Below are 20,813 nucleotides of genomic sequence, written 5' to 3'. Positions count from 1 at the left end.
TTATTATAAAGTGTTGCCTTCTGTTTAATAATATGGTAATTTAGCAGATGCTCTCTTGTTCTCTTTCACCTGAGTTACCTGTGTTAGTGTTTTCTTCTCTTTCAACTCTCTCTCTCTCGGTATCTCCATCTCTCCTTCCTATAGCCTTTCTACGGCCTTCCGGCAGTGATCAATCAAATGGTTCTCTCCAATGTTGATGTAAGTGTGAGATGCGCTCTTCACAATGAGTTTGGGAGAAATGATCTCTACATGCTGTTTGTCATCACTCTAGTGGAAAGTTGCTTTGATCTGAATTTAATGTTGTTTTTTTACTTTATTTTCTCTACAACTCTACTTCTGTACAGGTTCTTACTGGAGTTCAATGTCTGTGGGTTGTGGCAGTTGGATTACGTTGTAGACGGTAAATTATGCTCTTAATACTTTACGTGACAAAGGCCATTGCAAAGAGGATATTTGGATACATACCTGTGGAGGCAGAGTCTTTACGTGCTAGCTGAGAGGTTTGCATAGAAAGTCTACAAGTTATACATGTATAGTCAACACCATGGTGAGACTGAACACATCAACAAAGGAATTAAATTCTGTTTTATTGACCTCATTTCATTTTTCCCGTAAAAAATACTGAGAATAAAAAAACATTACAACAATCAATCGTCAGTCAATCATTCCAGTACAATTTAAGAGATTTTGTCCATCTCTTCATTACCCTCCTCAAAGAGTATTTCTCTTTCTCGTCACAGGAGAAAGACTTCTATGAAACCGTTTTCCAACAATACTTTCACACTGTAACCTTACATAGATAATAAGAAGACATCTTATAAATTACTTCAGGAACTCTGAACATCTTTTCCACAGTTTGAGTGTTCCATTTGAAACCATAAAAAAGTGGTGTTTCGTTTCAGACCACCAAGTGGCAGTATTTTACCAACAGAGAGGCTTTTCCGAGGCCCACTAATATTAATCAAGAAATTAAGAAGATTTAGGTGTTGTTGACCCGCCTGAATCAGAGATTTAATATTTGAAAGAGTAAATAAAATGATGGAATATATTAAAATTGCTTGTTAAACAAAAGGCATTATAAACCCCCAAGATATGAAACAGCACTACACTCTGAATGTTTTCATTTGCGTATCAAACAGTGCTCCTCCCTAAAAAAATCGTATTTTTAACATTGAGCATTTTATCAGCTTTTTCCTGCTTTTGTCATGGACCCATTGAAAAATCTCGGAGGCCTCATGGGGGTCCCCGGCCCCCTATTTGAGAATTGCAACTGCTGAGAACGCCAACCGAGGAGCCAGCCAGCCGATCACTTTGCATAGCCCCTTGGCCTGATCATCATTCTGACAGTCTTGAAAGATTGTCTGTCATTAGTCGGGTAGTACTCTGTGGATATGTTATGCCACGTCCCCCAGTAGATCCCGTTCCGCACCCCTTTGTATTTTCCCACATAATATCTCCCGTTGAGGTTGGAAGCCATGCAGGCGTCAAACCACCAGCCTGAGCTGTAGTAGGCCCCACAGTTCCCTGAAGGGTAGCGGTCATAGTCCCTGTCAGGAGTCGTAAAGAACCTGTTGTTGTGGTCGTAACTCTTGCTAAATTGAAGTGCATCTCCTGCCGTTCCCGAGTACCCACCCACAGACAGGCGGTAGCGTAGCCGCTCACCAGCCACACGGAAGAGCCTGTACTCTGCGTACTCCATCATGCCGTTAAAGTCCTCCAGCTCCACCCTAAGGACCATCACCCTGTTTCGGGTCAGCAGGTGGATGTGGTCGTTGCCCAGCCAGAACTCCCCAACCATCAGGTCACCGAAGCCCGTCCGGTATTCAGCCCAGGTCCGGTTGAAGTCCACACTGCCGTCCTGACGGAGCTGAATGACGGTCCACCCTCCGCCATGAGACTCCATGTCACAGAACACTGCAATGGTTCCGTTCTTAGGGTCAGGGGTCACTTGGTAGACTCTGCTATTCCTCTCCCCCCTGGCCATGTGGTCAGAGCAGTCTCTGGGTGCCATGGTAACTGTTGAGTGGAAGGATAGTGGAATGAGAAAATTAGATTGGAGTAGTCTGTAATCCTTGTTGAAGAAAAGTTGCCTTGCAGCATAACACAAATATACATGTTCTTACTGTAGGCCTACAGAAACTAAGCTGATTAAATAAAGGTTATTTTATTTGTATCTTTTGCAAACAAAATACAATATTTCACACATTTGAAACTATACACACAAGATTAGAATATGATTGTATCATGCTGAAATAGTTAGGATTTATCGGTTACCATAAATTTGAAGTATATTTATGTTAAAGAAAATGTCCCTGAAACAGATTTCAGTTAAATGTCAATTAGAGTTGTTAAGTCGGTAAAACATTTAGGTGCTTGGCTTAAAGTGGCCTTGTACATTAATAAAAGCTAGCAATAGCTTTGTGTGACACTTAATTTGTTATTTCATATATGTGCCATTCAGCAATAACAATGAGTGTTTAAGCTGACTATGACCTAAAAGCATGCTCTGCACAGTCACACCTTGATCCCTATTTAAGCCACACACACTCACAGACATGCACATGCTCACATATATAAATTCTTAATTTAACAGAGAATAACCACAAACCACACAACATCTGTTACAAAGATGATGATGTCAAACCTCCACCACAGTATAATAGGCTCATTAAACATCACCTTAGGTCGCTTGGACTTCAAAGTTACAATCCTCATAATTTATAATGGAGATGATATCACACTGATATAAAGTTGATTGAGCAATATTACATTTTTTTCCAGAACAACATTGTTCCACTCACAACAATATATTTTCCAGTCACAATTTCTACTGTTATCTGCCATAACCTAGGCTACACTGTTTCAATAGAAGTTTATAATTTATCTTAACCAATGGGGAAAGGATAGGGTTTTTGTACTTATGTGGGATCTTAATCTGTTGCAGGATGTATTTTCTGCAATGCAGGACATTTAAAACTTGTAGTGTATTTGAGGTTCAAAAAGGCTTCTTTTTGTAATTTGTCATTTCCACTTAGACGTGTCATACTTGATTTTCCCTTATGAAAAATGTATTAACCTCTACAAAAATGTCTATTAATTATAATCCACATAATAATACAAATTTCCTGTTGCTGCAGGATTATTTTCCTGCTGTAGCAAACTGGCTTAAATGAAGATCCTACATCTGTGTTGGCTGTAGTCAGAATTTGTAGTGCCGTATTTGGATAGCACGATTCTATTAAGTTTACAAAGCCTTTCTGGATCTTGTCAACACATTTGGTAGCTATCTACGATAGGCTACCTGGTACCAAATAATACATAATACGGCTTGATTCAGTGAACCCGTAAGAAAGCTCAAACTAAACTTTATGTAATTATCAATTACAATCTAATTATCATAATTCCATTTAAATAGCAGACAATAGCATGTAAAGTAAAATATAATTGATTTATCTTACCTCCTGGTGAAATCTGTGCAGGGCTTTGAGGCTGGTTCTCCGTCCTGTTAGTCTTGCTGCCTACCTGGTCCTTCTCTGTGAGCAGGTTTAGCCCAGGACGGACCTTTGGATGCCCTCCTCGAGAAACCTTTGGCCCTCCGCTTGTATCCTTTGTGTCATTCAGACTAGCAGATACCTGGCTGGTCTTCACCCGCAGTTCTCTCACACTGGGGGTGGAAGACTCCGGTATGGGGCTGGGGGTAGGGGAGTCGGGGCTGGGGGTAGGGGCGTCAGGGCTGGTAGTAGGGCTATGGTTAGAGTTGGCCAATGGAATGGGACTAGTAATGGTAGTTTTGGGGCTAGGCCTTGTGCTAAATTGTTGCCTTGAGCTGGTCTTTTTTAGACTGGCGATAGTAGTGGTCATTGTGACAGGGCTAGTGGATGTTTTCCGGCTTGTGCTAGAGATGATTTTTGAGCTAGAGCTGAGGGTAGTTTGTTGGTTAGGTCTTGTAGTTCTTGAGCCAGGGCTTGTGGCCGTTTGTGGGCTGGGGTCAGTCATAGTCCTTTGGCTATTGGATGTCTTGGGGCTAGGTGTGGAGGAAGTGGTCCTTGGACCTTGGGTGGTGGTTTTGGGCCAAGGCTTTGGAGCAGGTCTGGGCTTCAGCACAGGCTTTGGTTTTGGTCCAGGTTTAGGTGTTCGGTCTGGAATATGTCTTGGGTCTGGTTTGGGCTTTGTGCCAGGTTTAGGCTTACGTTCAGGTTTAAGCTTTAGGCCAGGTCTGGTAGTTGTTGTGCTGGGTTCTAGCTTTTGGGCAGACTTTGTCTCAGGACTGATGCTGATACTGGTCGTCCTTGAACTGGAACTTATGGAGGTTGTGGTTGCTGGAGTTGGACTGATTGTTTTGCTGCTTGAGCTGGAAGAGTTGGTCCAAATTCTTGAACTAGTGATCTTTGAGCTAGTGTTAGTGGTGGTTGTGTGTTCTGGAGTTGGGCTACCGCTGGTGCTGGTCCCCATGCTGAGCCTGAAGGTACTGTAGTTCATCCTGGATCCTGGACTAGTGACCTTTGGGTCAGGATTAGTGGTGATTCTGGTTGCTGAAAATGAGCTCAGTGTTGTACTGCTTCGGCTTGAGCTGGAAGGGCCATTCCGGATGCTTGGACTGGTGGTAGTTGGGCCAGCGCTACTGATGGTGGCTATAGAGTGGCTCTGTGTGCTGCTGCTTAGACTAGTACTGGTCCTGGTGTCCCGTAGAGTGGGGCTGGTAATGCTGATCCCAGAGCTGAAGCTGATAGACCTGAAGCTTGAACTGGTAGTTTTGGAGCTTGGGCTATGGATAGTGGTAAGAGATGGGTCAGGCCTGGGAGTGATTTTTGGGCTGGAAGAACTAGTAGGATTGGCTGGTCTGGGCTTTAGGACAGACTTTGGTTTTGGTCTTGGTTTGGGTCTTAGGCCTGGAATAGGCCTTGGGCCTGGTTTGGGATTTGGTTCAGTTTCAGGCCTTAGGTCATCTTTAGGCTTTAGGCTGGGTCTGGGCTGTAAGCCTGGTCTGGGCTGTGGCCCAGATTCTGGCTTTGTGCTAAGTCTGGGGATCCACTGGGACCTGGTGATCGTTGGGCTGGGTCTAGGATTGTGGTCAGACTTTGTCGCATGGCCGGAGCTGGCACTGATGCTCAGTGAGCTGAGTCTAGTAAAGCTGGTTGATGGGCTGGGGTTAGTGGTGGAGGAGCTGGCCTTGATAATTGGATTGGTGGTGGTTGTAGTTGCTGGAGTGGGACTACTGCTGGTTCTGGCCCCAGGGCTAAGGCTAGTGGTGGTGGTTGAAGTTGAGCCGGGTTTGGGTGTGGTCTTTGGTCCTGAACTGGAGAAGCTAGTCGTGCTGGGTGGTCTGGGCTTTAAGACTGGTTTAAGCTTTGATCCAGGTTTAGGCTTTGAACTTGGAATAGGCCTTCGGCCTGGTTTGTGCTTTTGGTCTGGTTTGGGTTTTAGGCCAGGTTTGGGCTTAATGCTAAATCTGGGGGTTGTTGAGCTGGGTTCAGGATGTTGGGCAGACTTTGACTCAGGACTGATGCTGGTACTGGTGGCCCTTGAGCTGAGGCTAGTGAAGCTGGTGCTTGAGCTGGGGCTAGTGGTGGTTTTGGTTGCTGGAGTTGGGCTTAGTGTGATGCTTCTTGAGCTGGAAGAGCCTGTCCGGATGCTTGAACTGGTGATCTTTGGGCTAGAGCTAGTGGTGGTTGTGGTTGCTTTAGAGTGACTTGGTGTGGTTCTGCTGAGACTGCCTGAACTGGGGGTTGTAAAGCTAATCCCAAGGCTGGAGCTGGTAGTCCTGGAGTTTGGACTTGTGGTCTTTGGGCTGAGGCTAGTGGGGATGTCTGAAGTTGAGCCAGGTCTGGGAGTGGTCTTTGAGATGGAGCTGGGGGAGCTGGTTGGATTGGGTGGTCTGGGCTTTAAGTCAGGTGTGAGCTTTGGTCCAGGTATGGGTCCTGGAATAGGCCTTAAGCCTGGTTTAGGCTGTAAGCCAGGTCTGGGAGTCAACCAGAACCTAGTTCTGGAGCTTGGATGGGTGGTCCTTGAGCTAGGTCTAACAGTGGTTGTAGTTCCTGGAGTGGGGCTACCACTACTGCTACTGCTGATGCTGACCCCAGGGCTGGAACTAGTGGTCTTGTAGCTTGGGTTAGTAATCTTTGTGGTGGTGCCTGGAAAGGGGCCTGGTGTGGTGCTACTTTGGCTGGTACTTGTCCGCGTGGTCTGCCAACTGTGGCTTGTGATCCCAGGGCTGAGGCTAGTGGTGGGAGTTATGTTACTGGTCTTAGGGTTGAGGCTGGTTGGGCTGGGTGGTCTGGGCTTTAGGATGGGCTTTGATTGTGGTCCAGGTTTAGGCCTTAGGCCTGGAATAGGCTTTGCGCCTGGTTTGTTCTTTAGTTCAGGTTTAGACTTCAGGCCAGGTTTGGGCTGTAGGTTAAGTCGAGACTGTAGGCCAGGTTTGGGCTTGATCCTAAGTCTGGCAGTTGTCGTGTTTGTTTCAGGGTTTTGGACAGACATTGTCTCAGGGCTGGAGCTGGTATTGGTGGTCCTTGAGCTGAGGCTAGTGAAGCTGGTCCTTGGGCTGCGGCTAGTTGTGGTTGTTGCTTCATGAGTTGAACTTGAGCTGGAAGAGCTGGTCGGGATGCTTGAACTGGAAGTCTTTGGGATAGCGCTAGTGGTGGTTACTGGAGAGTGTCCCGGTGTGGTGCTGCTTTTGCTGAGACTTTTCTTAGTAGTCTGTTGACTGGGTCTTATAAAGCTGATCCCAGGGCTAAAGCTTGTGGTGGTGGTTGAAGTTGAGACAGTTCTTGGATAAGTATTTGGGCTAGAGCTAGATGAGCTGGTTGGTTTGAGTGGTCTGGGCTTCAAGACAGGCTTTGGTGTTGGTCTAGGTTTGGGTCTAGGGCCTGGAATGGGTTTTGCACCTGCTTTGGGCTTTAGGCCAGGTCTGGGCTTAATCCTAGGTCTGGTAGTCATTGTGATGTGTTCAAGGTTTTGGGCATATGTCATCCCAGGGCTGGAGCTGGTACTGGTGGTCCTTGAGCTAAGGCTAGTGAAGCTGGTCCCTGAGCTGCGGCTTGTGGTAATTGTAGTTGCTGGAGTTGAACCTGATGGTGTGGGCTTTAGGACAGGCTTTGATTTCAGTCCTGGTTTTTGTCTGTGGCCTGGAATAGGCTTTGCACCTGGTTTTAGCTTTAAGCTGGGTGTGGGGGTCCACAAGGACCCAATTCTGGCACTTGAACTGGTGGTCCTTGGGATAGATCTAGCGGTGGTTGAATTTCTTAGAGTTGGGCCACTGCTACTGCTGGCCCTAGGGCTGGAACTAGTCGTCCTATAGCTTGGGCCAGTATTCGTTGAGCTAGGATTAGTAGTGGTGGCTGAAGAGTGTCCCAGTGTGGTGCTACTTTGGCTGGGTTTTGCACCTGGTTTTGGCTTTAGGCCAGGTCTGGGCTTAATCCTAGGTCTGGTAGTCGTTGTGCTGGGTTCAGGGTTTTGGACAGATGTCGTCTCAGGGCTGGAGCTGGTACTGGTGGTCCTTGAGCTGAGGCTAGTGAAGCTGGTCCTTGAGCTGTGGTTAGTGATGGTTGTTGTTGCTGGAGTTTGTCTTGGCCTTATGCTGTTAAGACTGCCTTGACTGGGGCTTGGATTACTAATCCCTGGGCTGGAATTGGTAGTAAAGGAGGCTGGACTGGTGGTATTTGGGCTGAGTTTTGTGCTGGTGTCTAGAGTTGAGCCAGTTCTTGAAGTTATCTCTGGGACGGCTAGGGAAGAGCCAGTTGAGCTTGATGGTGTGGGATTTAGGACAGGCTTTGATTTTGGTCCAGGTTTGGGTCTGGGGCCTAGAACAGGCCTTGCACCTGGTTTTGCCTTTAGACTGGGTCTGGGGGTCCACCGGAACCCAATTCTGGAGCTTGGACTGGTGGTCCTTGTGCTAGGTCTAGTGGTGGTTGTAGTTCCTGTAGTTGAGCTACTGCTAATGCTGTCCCCAGGGCTGGAACTAGTAGTCTTGTAGCTTGTGCTAGTAATCTTTGAGCTAGGACTATTGGTGCTGGCTGAAGAGTGTCCCGGTGTGGTGTTGCTTCGGCTGGTACCTTTCTTAGTTGTGTGTAGATTGGGTCTGATCCCAGGGCTAAGCCAAGTAGTGGTTGTTGAAGTTGAGCCAGTTCTGGGATAGGTCTTTGGGCTAGAGCTGGAGGAGCTTGTTGGGCTGGGTGGTCTGGGCTTTAGGACAGGCTTTGACTTTGGTACAGGTTTTGGTCTGTGGCCTGGAATGGGTTTTGTGCCTGGTTTGGGCTTTTGGCCAGGTTTGGGGTGTAGGTCTGGTCTGGGCTTAATCCTAGGTGTGGTAGTCATTGTGCTGGGTTCAGGGTTTTTGGCAGATGTCATCTTAGGGCTGGAGCTGGTACTGGTGGTCCTTGAGCTGAGGCTAGGGAAGCTGGTTCCTGGGCTGCGACTAGTGGTGGTTGTAATTGCTGGAGTTGAACTTGAGCTGGCAGAGCTGGTTGGGATGCTTGAACTGGAAGTCTTTGGGCTAGTGGTGGTTGCTGGAGAGTGTCTTGCTGTTGTGCTGTTAAGACTGCCTAGACTGGGGCTTGAATTACTTATCCCTGGGCTGTAGCTGGTAGTGCAGGAGCCTGGACTGGTGGTATTTGGGCTGAGGCATGTGCTGTTGTCTGGAGTTGAACCAGGTCTGGGAGTGATCTCTGGGTCAGAGCTGGAAGAGCCAGTTTTCCTTGGTGTGGGATTTTGGACAGGCTTTGGTTTTGGTCTAGGTTTTGTTCTGGGGCCTGGAATAGGCTTTGCACCTGGTTTTGGCTTTTGGCCAGGTCTATGGGTCCACAAGGACCCAATTTTTGTGCTTGGACTGGTGATCCTAGGGCTAGATCTCACGGTGGTTGAAGTTCCTGGAGTTGGGCTACTGGTACTGCTGGCCCCATGGCCGGAAGTAGTTGTCTTGAAGCTTGGGCTGTTAATCTTTGAGCTAGGACTAGTGGTGGTGGCTGAAGAGTGTCCCAGTGTGGTGCTGCTTTGGTTGGTACTTGACTTAGTGATCTGTAGACTGAGTCTTGTAAAGCTGATGCCAGGGCTAAGGCTAGTGGTGGTGGTTGAAGTTGAACCAGTTCTGGAAGCGGTCTTAGGGTTGAATCTGGAGGAGCTGGTTGGGCTGGGTGGTCTGGGCTTTTGGACAGGCTTTGGTTTTAGTCCAGGTTTGAGTCTGGGGCCTGGAATGGGTTTTGTAACTGGTTTGGGTTTTGTGCCTGGTTTGGGCTTCATGCCAGGTCTGGGCTTAATCCAAGGTCTGGTAGTCATTGTGCTCGGTTCAGGTTTTTGAGCAGATGTCATCTCAGGGTTGGAGCTGGTACTGGTGGTCCTTGAGCTGAGGCTAGGGAAGCTGGTTCCTGGGCTGCGGCTAGCGGTGGTTGTAGTTGCAGTAGTTGAACTTGAGCTGGAAGAGCTAGTTGGGATGCTTGAACTTGAAATATTTGGGCGAGAGCTAGTGGTGGTTGCTGGAGAGTGCCTTGCCATTGTACTTCTAAGACTTGCTAGACTGGGGCTTGTATTACTAATCCTTGGGCTGGAGCTGGTAGTAAAGGATACTGGACTGGTGGTATTTGGGCTGAGGCTTGTGCTGTTGTCTGGAGTTGAGCCAGGTCTGGGAGTGATCTCTGGAACAGAGCTGGAAAAGCCAGTTGGGCTTGATGGTGTGGGCTTTAGGACAGGCTTTGGTTTGGGTCCAGGTTTTGTTCTGGGGCCTGGAATAGGCTTTGCACCTGGTTTTGGCTTTAGGCCAGGTCTATGGGTCCACAAGGACCGAATTCTGGCACTTGGACTGGTGGTCCTAGGGCTAGATCTAGCAGGGGTTGAAGTTCCTGGAGTTGGGCTACTGGTACTGCTGGCCCCATGGCCGGAAGTAGTTGTCTTGAAGCTTGGGCTGGTAATCTTTGAGCTAGGACTAGTGGTGGTGGCTGAAGAGTGTCCCAGTGTGGTGCTGCTTTGGTTGGTACTTGACTTAGGGATCTGTAGACTGAGTCTTGTAAAGCTGATTCCAGGGCTAAGGCTAGTGGTGGTGGTTGAAGTTGAACCAGTTCTGGAAGCAGTCTTAGGGTTGAAGCTGGAGGAGCTGGTTGGGCTGGGTGGTCTGGGCTTTTGGACAGGCTTTGGTTTTGGTCCAGGTTTGAGTCTGGGGCCTGGAATGGGTTTTGTAACTGGTTTGGGTTTTGTGCCTGGTTTGGGCTTCATGCCAGGTCTGGGCTTAATCCAAGGTCTGGTAGTCATTGTGCTCGGTTCAGGTTTTTGAGCAGATGTCGTCTCAGGGTTGGAGCTGGTACTGGTGGTCCTTGAGCTGAGGCTAGGGAAGCTGGTTCCTGGGCTGCGGCTAGCGGTGGTTGTAGTTGCAGTAGTTGAACTTGAGCTGGAAGAGCTAGTTGGGATGCTTGAACTGAAAATATTTGGGCGAGAGCTAGTGGTGGTTGCTGGAGAATGCTTTGCCATTGTACTTCTAAGACTTGCTAGACTGGGGCTTGTATTACTAATCCTTGGGCTGGAGCTGGTAGTAAAGGATCCTGGACTGGTGGTATTTGTGCTGAGGCTTGTGCTCTTGTCTGGAGTTGAGCCAGGTCTGGGAGTGATCTCTGGAACAGAGCTGGAAAAGCCAGTTGGGCTTGATGGTGTGGGCTTTAGGACAGGCTTTGGTATGGGTCCAGGTTTTGTTCTGGGGCCTGGAATAGGCTTTGCACCTGGTTTTGGCTTTAGGCCAGGTCTATGGGTCCACAAGGACCCAATTCTGGCACTTGGACTGGTGGTCCTAGGGCTAGATCTAGCAGGGGTTGAAGTTCCTGGAGTTGGGCTACTGGTACTACTGGCCCCATGGCCAGAAGTAGTTGTCTTGAAGCTTGGGCTGTTCATCTTTGAGCTAGGACTAGTGGTGGTGGCTGAAGAGTGACCCAGTGTGGTGCTGCTTTGGTTGGTACTTGACTTAGGGATCTGTAGACTGAGTCTTGTAAAGCTGATTCCAGGGCTAAGGCTAGTGGTGGTGGTTGAAGTTGAACCAGTTCTGGAAGCAGTCTTAGGGTTGAAGCTGGAGGAGCTGGTTGGGCTGGGTGGTCTGGGCTTTTGGACAGGCTTTGGTTTTGGTCCAGGTTTGAGTCTGGGGCCTGGAATGGGTTTTGTAACTGGTTTGGGTTTTGTGCCTGGTTTGGGCTTCATGCCAGGTCTGGGCTTAATCCAAGGTCTGGTAGTCATTGTGCTCGGTTCAGGTTTTTGAGCAGATGTCGTCTCAGGGATGGAGCTGGTACTGGTGGTCCTTGAGCTGAGGCTAGTGAAGCTGGTTCCTGGGCTGCGGCTAGCGGTGGTTGTAGTTGCAGTAGTTGAACTTGAGCTGGAAGAGCTAGTTGGGATGCTTGAACTGGAAATATTTGGGCGAGAGCTAGTGGTGGTTGCTGGAGAGTGCCTTGCCATTGTACTTCTAAGACTGCCTAGACTGGGGCTTGAATTACTAATCCCTGGGCTGGAGCTGGTAGTAAAGGATCCTGGACTGGTGGTATTTGGGCTGAGGCTTGTGCTGTTGTCTGGAGTTGAGCCAGGTCTGGGAGTGATCTCTGGGACAGAGCTGGAAAAGCCAGTTGGGCTTGATGGTGTGGGCTTTAGGACAGGCTTTGGTTTGGGTCCAGGTTTTGTTCTGCGGCCTGGAATGGGCTTTGCACCTGGTTTTGGCTTTAGGCCAGGTCTATGGGTCCACAATAACCCAATTCTGGCACTTGGACTGGTGGTCCTAGGGCTAGATCTAGCAGGGGTTGAAGTTCCTGGAGTTGGGCTACTGTTACTGCTGGCCCCAGGGCTGGAACTAGTTGTCCTGTAGCTTGGGCTGGTAATCTTTGAGCTCGGACTAGTTGTGGGGGCTGAAGAGTGTCCCAGTGTGGTGCTGCTTTGGTTCCTACTTGTCCTAGTGGTCTGTAGTATGGGTCTTGTAAAGCTGATTCCATGGCTAAGGCTAGTGGTGGTGGTTGAAGTTGAGCCAGTTCTGGAAGTGGTCTTAGGGTTGAAGCTGGAGGAGCTGGTTGGGCTGGGTGGTCTGGGCTTTAGGACATGCTTTGGTTTTTGTCCAGGTTTGTGTCTCTGGCCTGGAATGGGTTTTGTGCCTGGTTTAGGCTTTAGTCCAGGCCTGGGCTGTAGGCCTGGTCTGGGCTTAATCCACGGTCTGGTAGTCACTGTGTTGGGTTCAGGGTTTTGGGCAGACGTTGTCTCATGGCTGGGACTGGCACTGGTGGTCCTTGAGCTGAGGCTAGTGAAGCTGGTCCTTGGGCTGCGGCTTGTGGTGGTTGTAGTTGCTGGAGTTGAATTTGAGCTGGAAGAGCTGGTCGGTATCCTTGAACTGGAAATCTTTGGGCTAAGGCTTGTGGTGGGTACTGAAGAGTGTCCCGGTCTGGTGCTGCTTTCGCTGGTACTTGTCTTAGTAGTCTGTAGACGGGGTATTGTACAGCTGATCCCAGGGCTAAGGCTAGTGGTGGTGGTTGAAGTTGAGCCAGTTCTTGGATTGGTCTTTGGGCTAGAGCTTGATGAGCTGGGTCGTCTGGGCTTTAGGACAGGCTTTGGTGTTGGTCCAGGTTTAGGTCTGGTGCCTGGAATGGGTTTTGCTCCTGGTTTGGGCTTTAGGCCAGGTCTGGGCGTAATCCAAGTTCTGGTAGTCATTGTGCTGTGTTCAGGGTTTTGGGCAGGTGTCATCTCAGGGCTGGTGCTGCTACTGGTGGTCATTGAGATGAGGCTAGTGAAGCTGGTTCCTGGGCTGCGGCTAATGGTGGTCGTAATTGCTGGAGTTGAACTTGAGCTGGAAGAGCTAGTCTGGATGCATGAACTGGAAGTCGTTGGGCTAGTGGTGGTTGCTGGAAAGTGTCTTGGCATTGTGCTGTTAAGACTCCCTAGACTATGGCTTGTATTACTAATCCTTGGGCTGGAGCTGGTAATATAGGATCCTGGACTGGTGGTATTTGGGCTGAGGCTTGTGCTGTTGTCTGGAGTTGAGCCAGGTCTGGGAGTGATCGCTGGGACAGAGCTGGATGGTATGGGCTTTGGTTTTGGTCCAGGTTTGGTTCTGGGGCCTGGAATAGGCTTTGCTCCTGGTTTTGGCTTTAGACCGGGTCTGGGGGTTGACAAGTACCCAATTCTGGCGCTTGGACTGGTGGCCCTAGGGCTATATTGAGCAGTGGTTGAAGTTCCTGGAGTTGGGCTATTGCTACTGCTTGCCCCAGGCCTGGAACTAGTCATCTTGAAGCTTGGGCTGGTAATCTTTGAGCTAGGACTAGTGGTGGTGGCTGAAGAGTGTCCCAGTGTGGTGCTGCTTTGGTTGGTACTTGTCTTAGTGGTCTGTAGACTGGGTCTTGTAAAGCTGATCCCAGGGATAAGGCTAGTGGTGGTGGTTGAAGTTGAGTCAGTTCTGGAAGCGGTCTTCTGATTGAAGCTGGAGGAGCTGGTTGGGCTGGGTGGCCTGGGCTTTAGGACATGCTTTGGTTTTGGTCCAGGTTTAGGTCTAAGGCCTGAGATTGGCTTTTCGCCTGGTTTAGGTTTTCGTTCATCTTTAGGCTTTACGCTGTGTCTGGGCTTTAGGCCTGGACTGGGCTGTGGCCCAGATTTTGGCTTTGTGCTAGGCCTTGGGTTCCACCATGACCTGGTAATTGTTGGGCTGGGTCCTGGGTTTTTGTCAGTCATTGTCCGTGCAGTGCTGGAGCTGGTGGTGGTCCGTGAGCTGAGGTTGGAGGAGCTAGTCAGGCTGGGTGGTATGGGCTTAAGGCCAGGTCTGATGGCCTGGATAGTTTGGTTGGGCTTGTACTTCTGGGAAGGTCTGTTTCTTGGGCTAATAATCCTTTTTGATGAGCTGATGGTTGTTTGGTTTGAGCTTGTTTTGATACTTGGGATGGTTCTGTCAGTCCTGTAGCTGGTGCCTGAACTTGGGGTTGTGATGGGGTCAGACCTGGTGGCTCCTTGGCGAGGTAAAGAGGAGATGGTCCTTTGACTTGAGCTTATGTAAAGAATTGAGCTTTTCCTTGTGCTGGAGATGGAGGAAAATCTTGGGCTAGAGGTTGAGCTGGAGGAAGGACTTGGAATATATCCACTGGCAGTGTCTGATCTAGATCCTGGGCTGGGATTGGTGGCAGGGCCTGAGATGGAGGTGGATGTTTGGTCTGGTCCTGAGGAGTGAGGTCTGGGGATTGAGCCCTGTGTCAAACCAGTGCTTGGGCTAGTTGAGGCTATGTCCTGATTATCACTTGACCCATCTGTCATCACCACTATGCTGTGTCTCTGCACTTTTTGGACTCTTTTTTCTACCACTTTCTCTATCTTCTTTACTGTCTCCTCTCTCTGATTCTCTTTCTTTTTTTCTGTCTGTCTGTGGCTCGGGGTTTGCTTCTCTCTCTCTTTCTTCTTCTGCCATTCTTTCTCTCCCTGGGTCTTCTTCCCTTGCCAAGGATGTTGGCTCTGCCTCTCCTTCTCTTTCTTTTTTTCACTCTCTTTCTCTATCTTCCCCTCCCTTTCCCTCTCTATCTCCACCTGATGTTGTCCCTTCTCCCCGATCTGTTCCCTATTTCCCCGCCCTCTCTCTTCTTTCTCTCTACTCTCATGCTCCAGATCCTTCTCCCTTACCTTATCCCCCTGACTCTCCTCGGTTTCCACCTTCGTTTCCCATAACGTCTCTCTTTCATTTTCACTCCCACTGTTTTTCTCTATCTCTCCCCCTCTCCCCCTTTCCCCTTCTAAAATGTTCTCCTTCTCCATCCCTGGCTCCCTTCTCTCCTCTCTCTTGGTCTCATTCTCAATTTTTCTCTCCCTCTCTATCCCCCATTCCCTGTTTCCCCCTCTTTCTCTCTCCTTTTCCCGCTCCCACTCTCTCTCCCACTCTTTCTCCCGTTCTCTCTTTCTTATCTCAACAATATTGTTCTCAATCTCCCTGGCCCTCTCCTCCACTCCCTCTCTCTCTTCCACAATTGTTCTCTCCCTGCCTCTTGCCCCCTCTCCCTCCTTGTCCATCTCCATCTTCCTTTCTCTGTCTCCCTGTCTCTCTGTCTTCTTCTCCCCCTCCTTCTTCCCCTCTTTCTCCTTCTCCCTCTCTCCCAATCTCACCTTCTCCTTCTCTCTGTCCCCCAGCCTCTCTCTCGCCCGCTCCATCTGGCTTATCCTGCACTCCATGCAGGCTCTCTTCAGCTGCTCCACGGTCTCCTTTAGCCTCTGCACCTCCTTCACAGTCCTCTCCAATTCCCTGAGCTGCCGGGGCAGCATTACATCCAGCGGTGGCAGGGTCACTCGGTAGGGGCATGCGTCCTCGTCCATCCCCTCTCCCCCACACTTCCCTGCAGGCTTTATAGTTACCAAGCAGCTCCCAGATTCTGTACCCCAATTAAAGTCTCCCTTGCTGAGGTTTGCATAGTTCCCAGGGGGCGTGGAGAAGGCCAGCAGGGTCCCGCACACGCAGAGCACAGCTAACCTCATCGCTATCCTGAGCTATAAGAATTCTGAGAGAAGAGAGGGCGAGAGAGGGTGCATGAGGATGCCAAAGACCCACCTCGGTGTGTGGGAAGCTGTGACAGAGAGTGGGAGGGAGGAAAGAAGGGGAAGAAAGAGGAGGGGGCTGACGGACTTCTTGAAAGTGGTGTTTGCTTGTGTGAGAAGGATTTCGAGGAGATTGGGCGTCCACTTCAAGGGGGTATCTATGTCTGTGAGTGAGACAGGAAAGGAAAGGATGAGATGAAGAAAGAGAGAGTGAGAGAGGTAAAGAAAGAGAGGGGAGGAAAGAGAGAGAAAGAGATAATTGGGGGATTATAGCAGTCTTTGGCTGCTTCAGCATGTCACCAAAAGAGTTAACAGGTACAGAGCTAAATCGGTCATAAAAGGCACAAGGCACGAAAAGCTTTAAAAACGAAAGGCCTTTATACAGCACATTGTAATCCTATTATTATTTTCCACATTGTCTTTAACCAAATCAAAACATCTAATGAGGACCATTCGCAACGCATTCTTATTCCATGCTGTAATGATAAGCACACATTGTTTTCTCTTCTTGTATATCACTGCAGTGAATATGCATGTGTGTGATGGTTGCTTTGGCATCCATTTCCCCATGCGTCCTGTTAATAGGGCCGACACACATGCGAATGACAGATGAGACAGGTCCAAATATGCATTTGAAGCACAAAGTTGTCGGGCCCTGGGCTGTGGCTGTATGTTTGTTGCATTACTGTTCAGACATATCTGATATCTCTCTGTCTCTGAGCCTCAGTTCTCTCTGGCTTGAGAGGAATAACAGGCAAGAATTTATCATCACATATTTATCCAAGAGGGTTTGTGGTTGCTAAATACAGTGTATGGGTAATGAATTGTCTTAGTTAGAGATAAGGATTATGGGCCAATTGTATGCATTCTATTGACGGAAAGAGCAAAGTTTTACGCCTTTGGAATGTGCCACAGAATACTGTACTGGTATAAATCCACAGTGCCTACGTAGTTGAAGAATGAAGCTGCCCCCGATACACATGACTAGGCACCCACCCCAATGGCTCAGGTCAGGATTTGGGCGAGTTCATTTTTTAAATCCTAGATATGTGCCTAAGGGCAACTTCTACCCAGAACGATGGCACTACACTGCACAGCCAATTTCCTTCATATTTATTTTAGACCCAGGCCATTAACACCCTCTGCTGTGTCCGTAGCCATGTTTGGACGGGAGGGGGGTTTTCCTCCTCAGGGTGCCCTCTTTCTGAACGCAGTGTTTTCAATTCTCAAGGTAACCTGTCTTGGCCCACTAAGGCGGCAATATAGTTTTTCCTTAAACCGGCAAAAATAAACATCTTACTATCAGTGAGGCTTTGCTACCTAGACTGGATTACTAGATCAGGCCTCCCGGCAGGCCTCACCATCACCCTCCACTCTAGGCAGAAAAGTGACTGTCGTTGGGCCTGTATGTTTGTCTGTGTGTGACTGCCCTATTCCTAACTGAGCTGGATTCACATATCTGTCTGCGATGCCATGCCACTTAATGCCATAATTCCTGGTAGGCCACTCCAACTCTGGAGCGAGAAGTGGCAGTTGTGTTGGCTTATGCTTAAGTTTTCATCGCAGACCAACCAGAATCTCATCTGTCTTTGACGCCATCCTAGTCCCCTGTAATGCAGCACTTGGCATGTGGGTCTGATAGCGTAAACACAGTAATGTAATGCGGTATTAGGCATGACAAGTCACCTGTCATTGCCATGAGGTTATGTTTAGTCTAGAAACTGTAGTTGAGACTGTTCAGCTGGTCAGCTGTGTTCTGGCTAGATAGAACAAGGACAGGAGCTTTTTTTGTCTTTGTATTTATTAGGATCCCCATCAGCAGTTCCTCTTCCTGGGGTCCGAGCAGGATACATTTTTGTTTTAATCCTACATCATAAATAAAATAACACATCATAAACAAAACATCATACAAGACATTACATCATTACTATATCCTCACACATCTACAACAGAAATGTTACAATACTACAATACAACAGTATTAAAGTATTACAGTGTGTGTGTTTGTGTGTGTCTCTTCACAGTCCACTTTGTGCCACGAGGTGTTGTTTTATCTGTCAACTAATTACTACACACAGACACACACACACACACACACACACACACACACACACACACACACACACACACACACACACACACACACACACACACACACACACACACACACACACACACACACTTAAACACTAATTAGTTCACATCTTCTCCAGCCTCAGTCAACCCTCCGTACATACTGGAACTGGTAACTTCCTGTTCCTCAGTGTAAAAGTTCTCCACTTATTCATTGGTCAGTTGCCTGATTTTTTTAAAATGAGAAAGCGAGGACTTAGAGTCCCACACATCTGGGCTGGATTTCCTACACAGTGTCAAACACAGATAACGTCAGGTCATTTTTGTTTCTGTTTCAAGAGCCTGTACCTCATTAAGACATTTGTTTGACAATTCTCTCTAAGATTCCCTGAGTTGATACAGGGTCTGGAAAACATGCTTTAAAGGGGGAGTGGGTTATTTGGTTCTAACACCTCTCACCCAGGGGAGTCTGATTCTCAACCATCCACACAATCGTTATAAAAAACCTTTCTATTTTTCCCCTGAAGGAGAAGTTGTGGTGTACTGGAAACAGTTTGTTTGTACCTTTATTTTTGCCAGCAAATTTACAACAGGACATTCTAGTTTTATAATCCTCATATTGTGTCCTGAGGGACCACTATATTGTATAACTTGTTTAACTGTGAATTTCTCCATTTAGTTTCACAGTGCACTAATGGAGGAGGAGTGGAAACCAGCAGTAAACAAGATATTTGAGGTGTCAATTCATTTGACCCTTATCGTGCTTCTCAATAGTGTGAAATCTTCCTCTCCTTGTCTCCTTATATTCATATCTATCTTCATCTGCATAGATGTGAAAGAGCAGGACATGTGAAAGCAAAATCCTAGTTTATATGTCTTCCATATGTTTTAGATAAGAGGAGAGGACAGGGAGAGGAGGACACTTCGGACAATTGACTCCAGACATGTACAAATTACCTCGACTAACCTGTACCCCGCACATTGACTCAGTACCGGTACCCCCTGTATATAGCCTCGTTATTTTATTGTGTTACTTTAATTACATTTTTTACTTTAGTTTATTTAGTAAATATTTTCTTAACTCTATTTCTCGAACTGCATTGTTGGTTAAGGGCTTGTAAGTAAGCATTTCACGGTAAGGTCTACACCTGTTGTATTTGGCGCATGTGATTTGATTTGATTTGACATGTTTGTGGATGGAGAGTGTGTGTGAGAGTCAAAGGGGAGTTACTTACTCTTTCCAGTGAGTCATCACCATCCCCATGGTAACCCACTCATTCAGTGTCAGTTCTCTGTCCAATATACACTCAAGAACAATTTAGGGCCAGAGAAATAAACACACTCTGTTAGAATAATCCACTGTCAGGATTTAACTGAATGCTGTGCTTATTCTATACTCTCCATTATCTCTGATGGATTTTAACCCCTACTTGAATGTAGCATTAAAAGGATAGAGTGGTATTAAAATGGATCCCTTCGCCGAGGGTCCACTTGAACAAAATTATTTAGATGAGGGATAGTTTGCATATTTTCACTGTGTTTATTTCTGATTTATGTCGGCATGCAGAGAAACTTCTCTTTTTCAGATAACCAGTGCATTACTGGAAACATGTTGGAATGCTGTTTACAGCACTTTGTTTATTCGGTAACTGAGACACAAGCTAGGTAATATAAATAATCAATAAATGTGAAAAGACACAGCTGAAGTTGAGCGTAAACAGGCCTATTACTATTATCAAGGTTGGATTGTGTAATCTGAGTCATGTTTTGAAATGACATCACTCTCTTCATGTATTTGGGTTTTAACTAGATCTGTGAAAACAGCAGAGGGTTTTAAAGTGCACGTGATGTCTCTCTCTCCATCTCTCAATTTTCCCTCTTACTATCTTTTTCCATTTCCATCTCGTCCATCTTCCTCCCTCCCTCTAACACCTCCCTTCCTTCCTCCCTCCTTTCATACAAGTACTTGGGAGTATGGCTAGACAGTACACTGTCCTTTTCTCAGCACATATCAAAGCTGCAGGCTAAGGTTAAATCTAGACTTGGTTTCCTCTATTGTAATCGCTCCTCTTTCACCCCAGTTGCCAAACGAACCCTGATTCAGATGACCATCCTACCCATGCTAGATTATGGAGACGTAATTTATAGATCAGCAGGTAAGGGTGCTCTCGAGAGGCTAGATGTTCTTTACCATTCGGCCATCAGATTATCCACCAATGCTCCTTATAGGACACATCACTGCACTCTATACTCCTTTGTAAACTGGTCATCTCTGTATACCCGTCGCAAGACCCACTGGTTGACGCTTATTTATAAAACCCTCTTTTACCTCAATGCCCCCTATCTGAGATACCTACTGCAGCCCTCATCCTCCACATACAACACCCGTTCTGCCAGTCACATTCTGTTAAAGGTCCCCAAAGCACACACATCCCTGGGTCGCTCCTCTTTTCAGTTCGCTACAGCTAGCGACTGGAACGAGCTGCAACAAACACTCAACTGGACAGTTTTATCTCCATCTCTTCATTCAAAGACTCAATCATGGACTCTCTTACTGACAGTTGTGGCTGCTTCGCGTGATGCATTGTTGTCTCTACCTTCTTGCCCTATGTGCTGTTGTCTGTGCCCAATAATGTTTGTACCATGTTTTGTGCTGCTACCATGTTGTGCTGCTGCCATGTTGTGTTGCTATCATGCTGTGTTGTCATGTGTCGCTGCAATGCTATGTTGTTGTCTTAGGTCTCTCTTTATGTAGTGTTGTGGTGTCTTTTGTCGTGATGTGTATTTCGTCCTATATTTTTAATCCCAGCCCCTGTCCCCGCAGGCCTTTTGCCTTTTGGTAGGCTGTCATTGTAAATAAGAATTTGTTCTTAATTGACTTGCCTAGTTAAATAAATAAGCTCTCTCTCCCTCCCTCATACTCTGGTCCGCACAGAACTAACCACTAACTACTGGGCCCAGACGTCAGTTCGAAGTCTAGTTTTGATTTACATTTGCTTGAGTTGTCAACTAACGTGAATTCAGTGTGAAAACAACTAAATAATGCCACCATGTCATTGGATGTAGGTTAAAAGTTGGGTTAAAAAAATAAATAATCTTACATTGATTACTTTTTCAAATACAGTCAGTTTCCACGTTGATTCAACGTCATCACATAGATTTTTTTTGCTTGAAATTACAGTTTTTGCCCAGTGGGTACTGCACTTGTGAAGTTCAGAAAAGATTGGGTAGATTTCAGCAAT

General features: G+C 47.4%; 2 protein-coding genes across 2 annotated transcripts; both read right to left on the bottom strand.

The window, feature by feature from the left end:
• Positions 1-567: 567 nt before the first annotated feature.
• LOC106573374 (mucin-5AC) lies at positions 568-14,962 on the bottom strand. The gene is made up of 2 exons (XM_045697045.1): positions 3,459-14,962; positions 568-2,016 (listed from the first exon to the last, which is right to left on the bottom strand). Exons 1-2 carry the CDS (start codon positions 14,725-14,727, stop codon positions 1,307-1,309), a joined length of 11,979 nt encoding a protein of 3,992 aa, XP_045553001.1. The 5' UTR covers positions 14,728-14,962; the 3' UTR covers positions 568-1,306.
• A 5-nt stretch (positions 14,963-14,967) lies between these two features.
• On the bottom strand, positions 14,968-15,475 carry LOC106573375 (putative uncharacterized protein DDB_G0271982; the record flags this gene model as incomplete). The annotated part of the gene is made up of 1 exon (XM_014148376.2): positions 14,968-15,475. A coding segment is annotated over exon 1 (471 nt), but the record flags the coding sequence as incomplete, so codon positions are not given.
• Positions 15,476-20,813: the final 5,338 nt, after the last annotated feature.

This window comes from Salmo salar, chromosome ssa16 (assembly GCF_905237065.1).
Source record: "Salmo salar chromosome ssa16, Ssal_v3.1, whole genome shotgun sequence".
NCBI lineage: Eukaryota > Metazoa > Chordata > Actinopteri > Salmoniformes > Salmonidae > Salmo > Salmo salar.
This window is presented reverse-complemented; position numbering and strand designations above follow the sequence as displayed.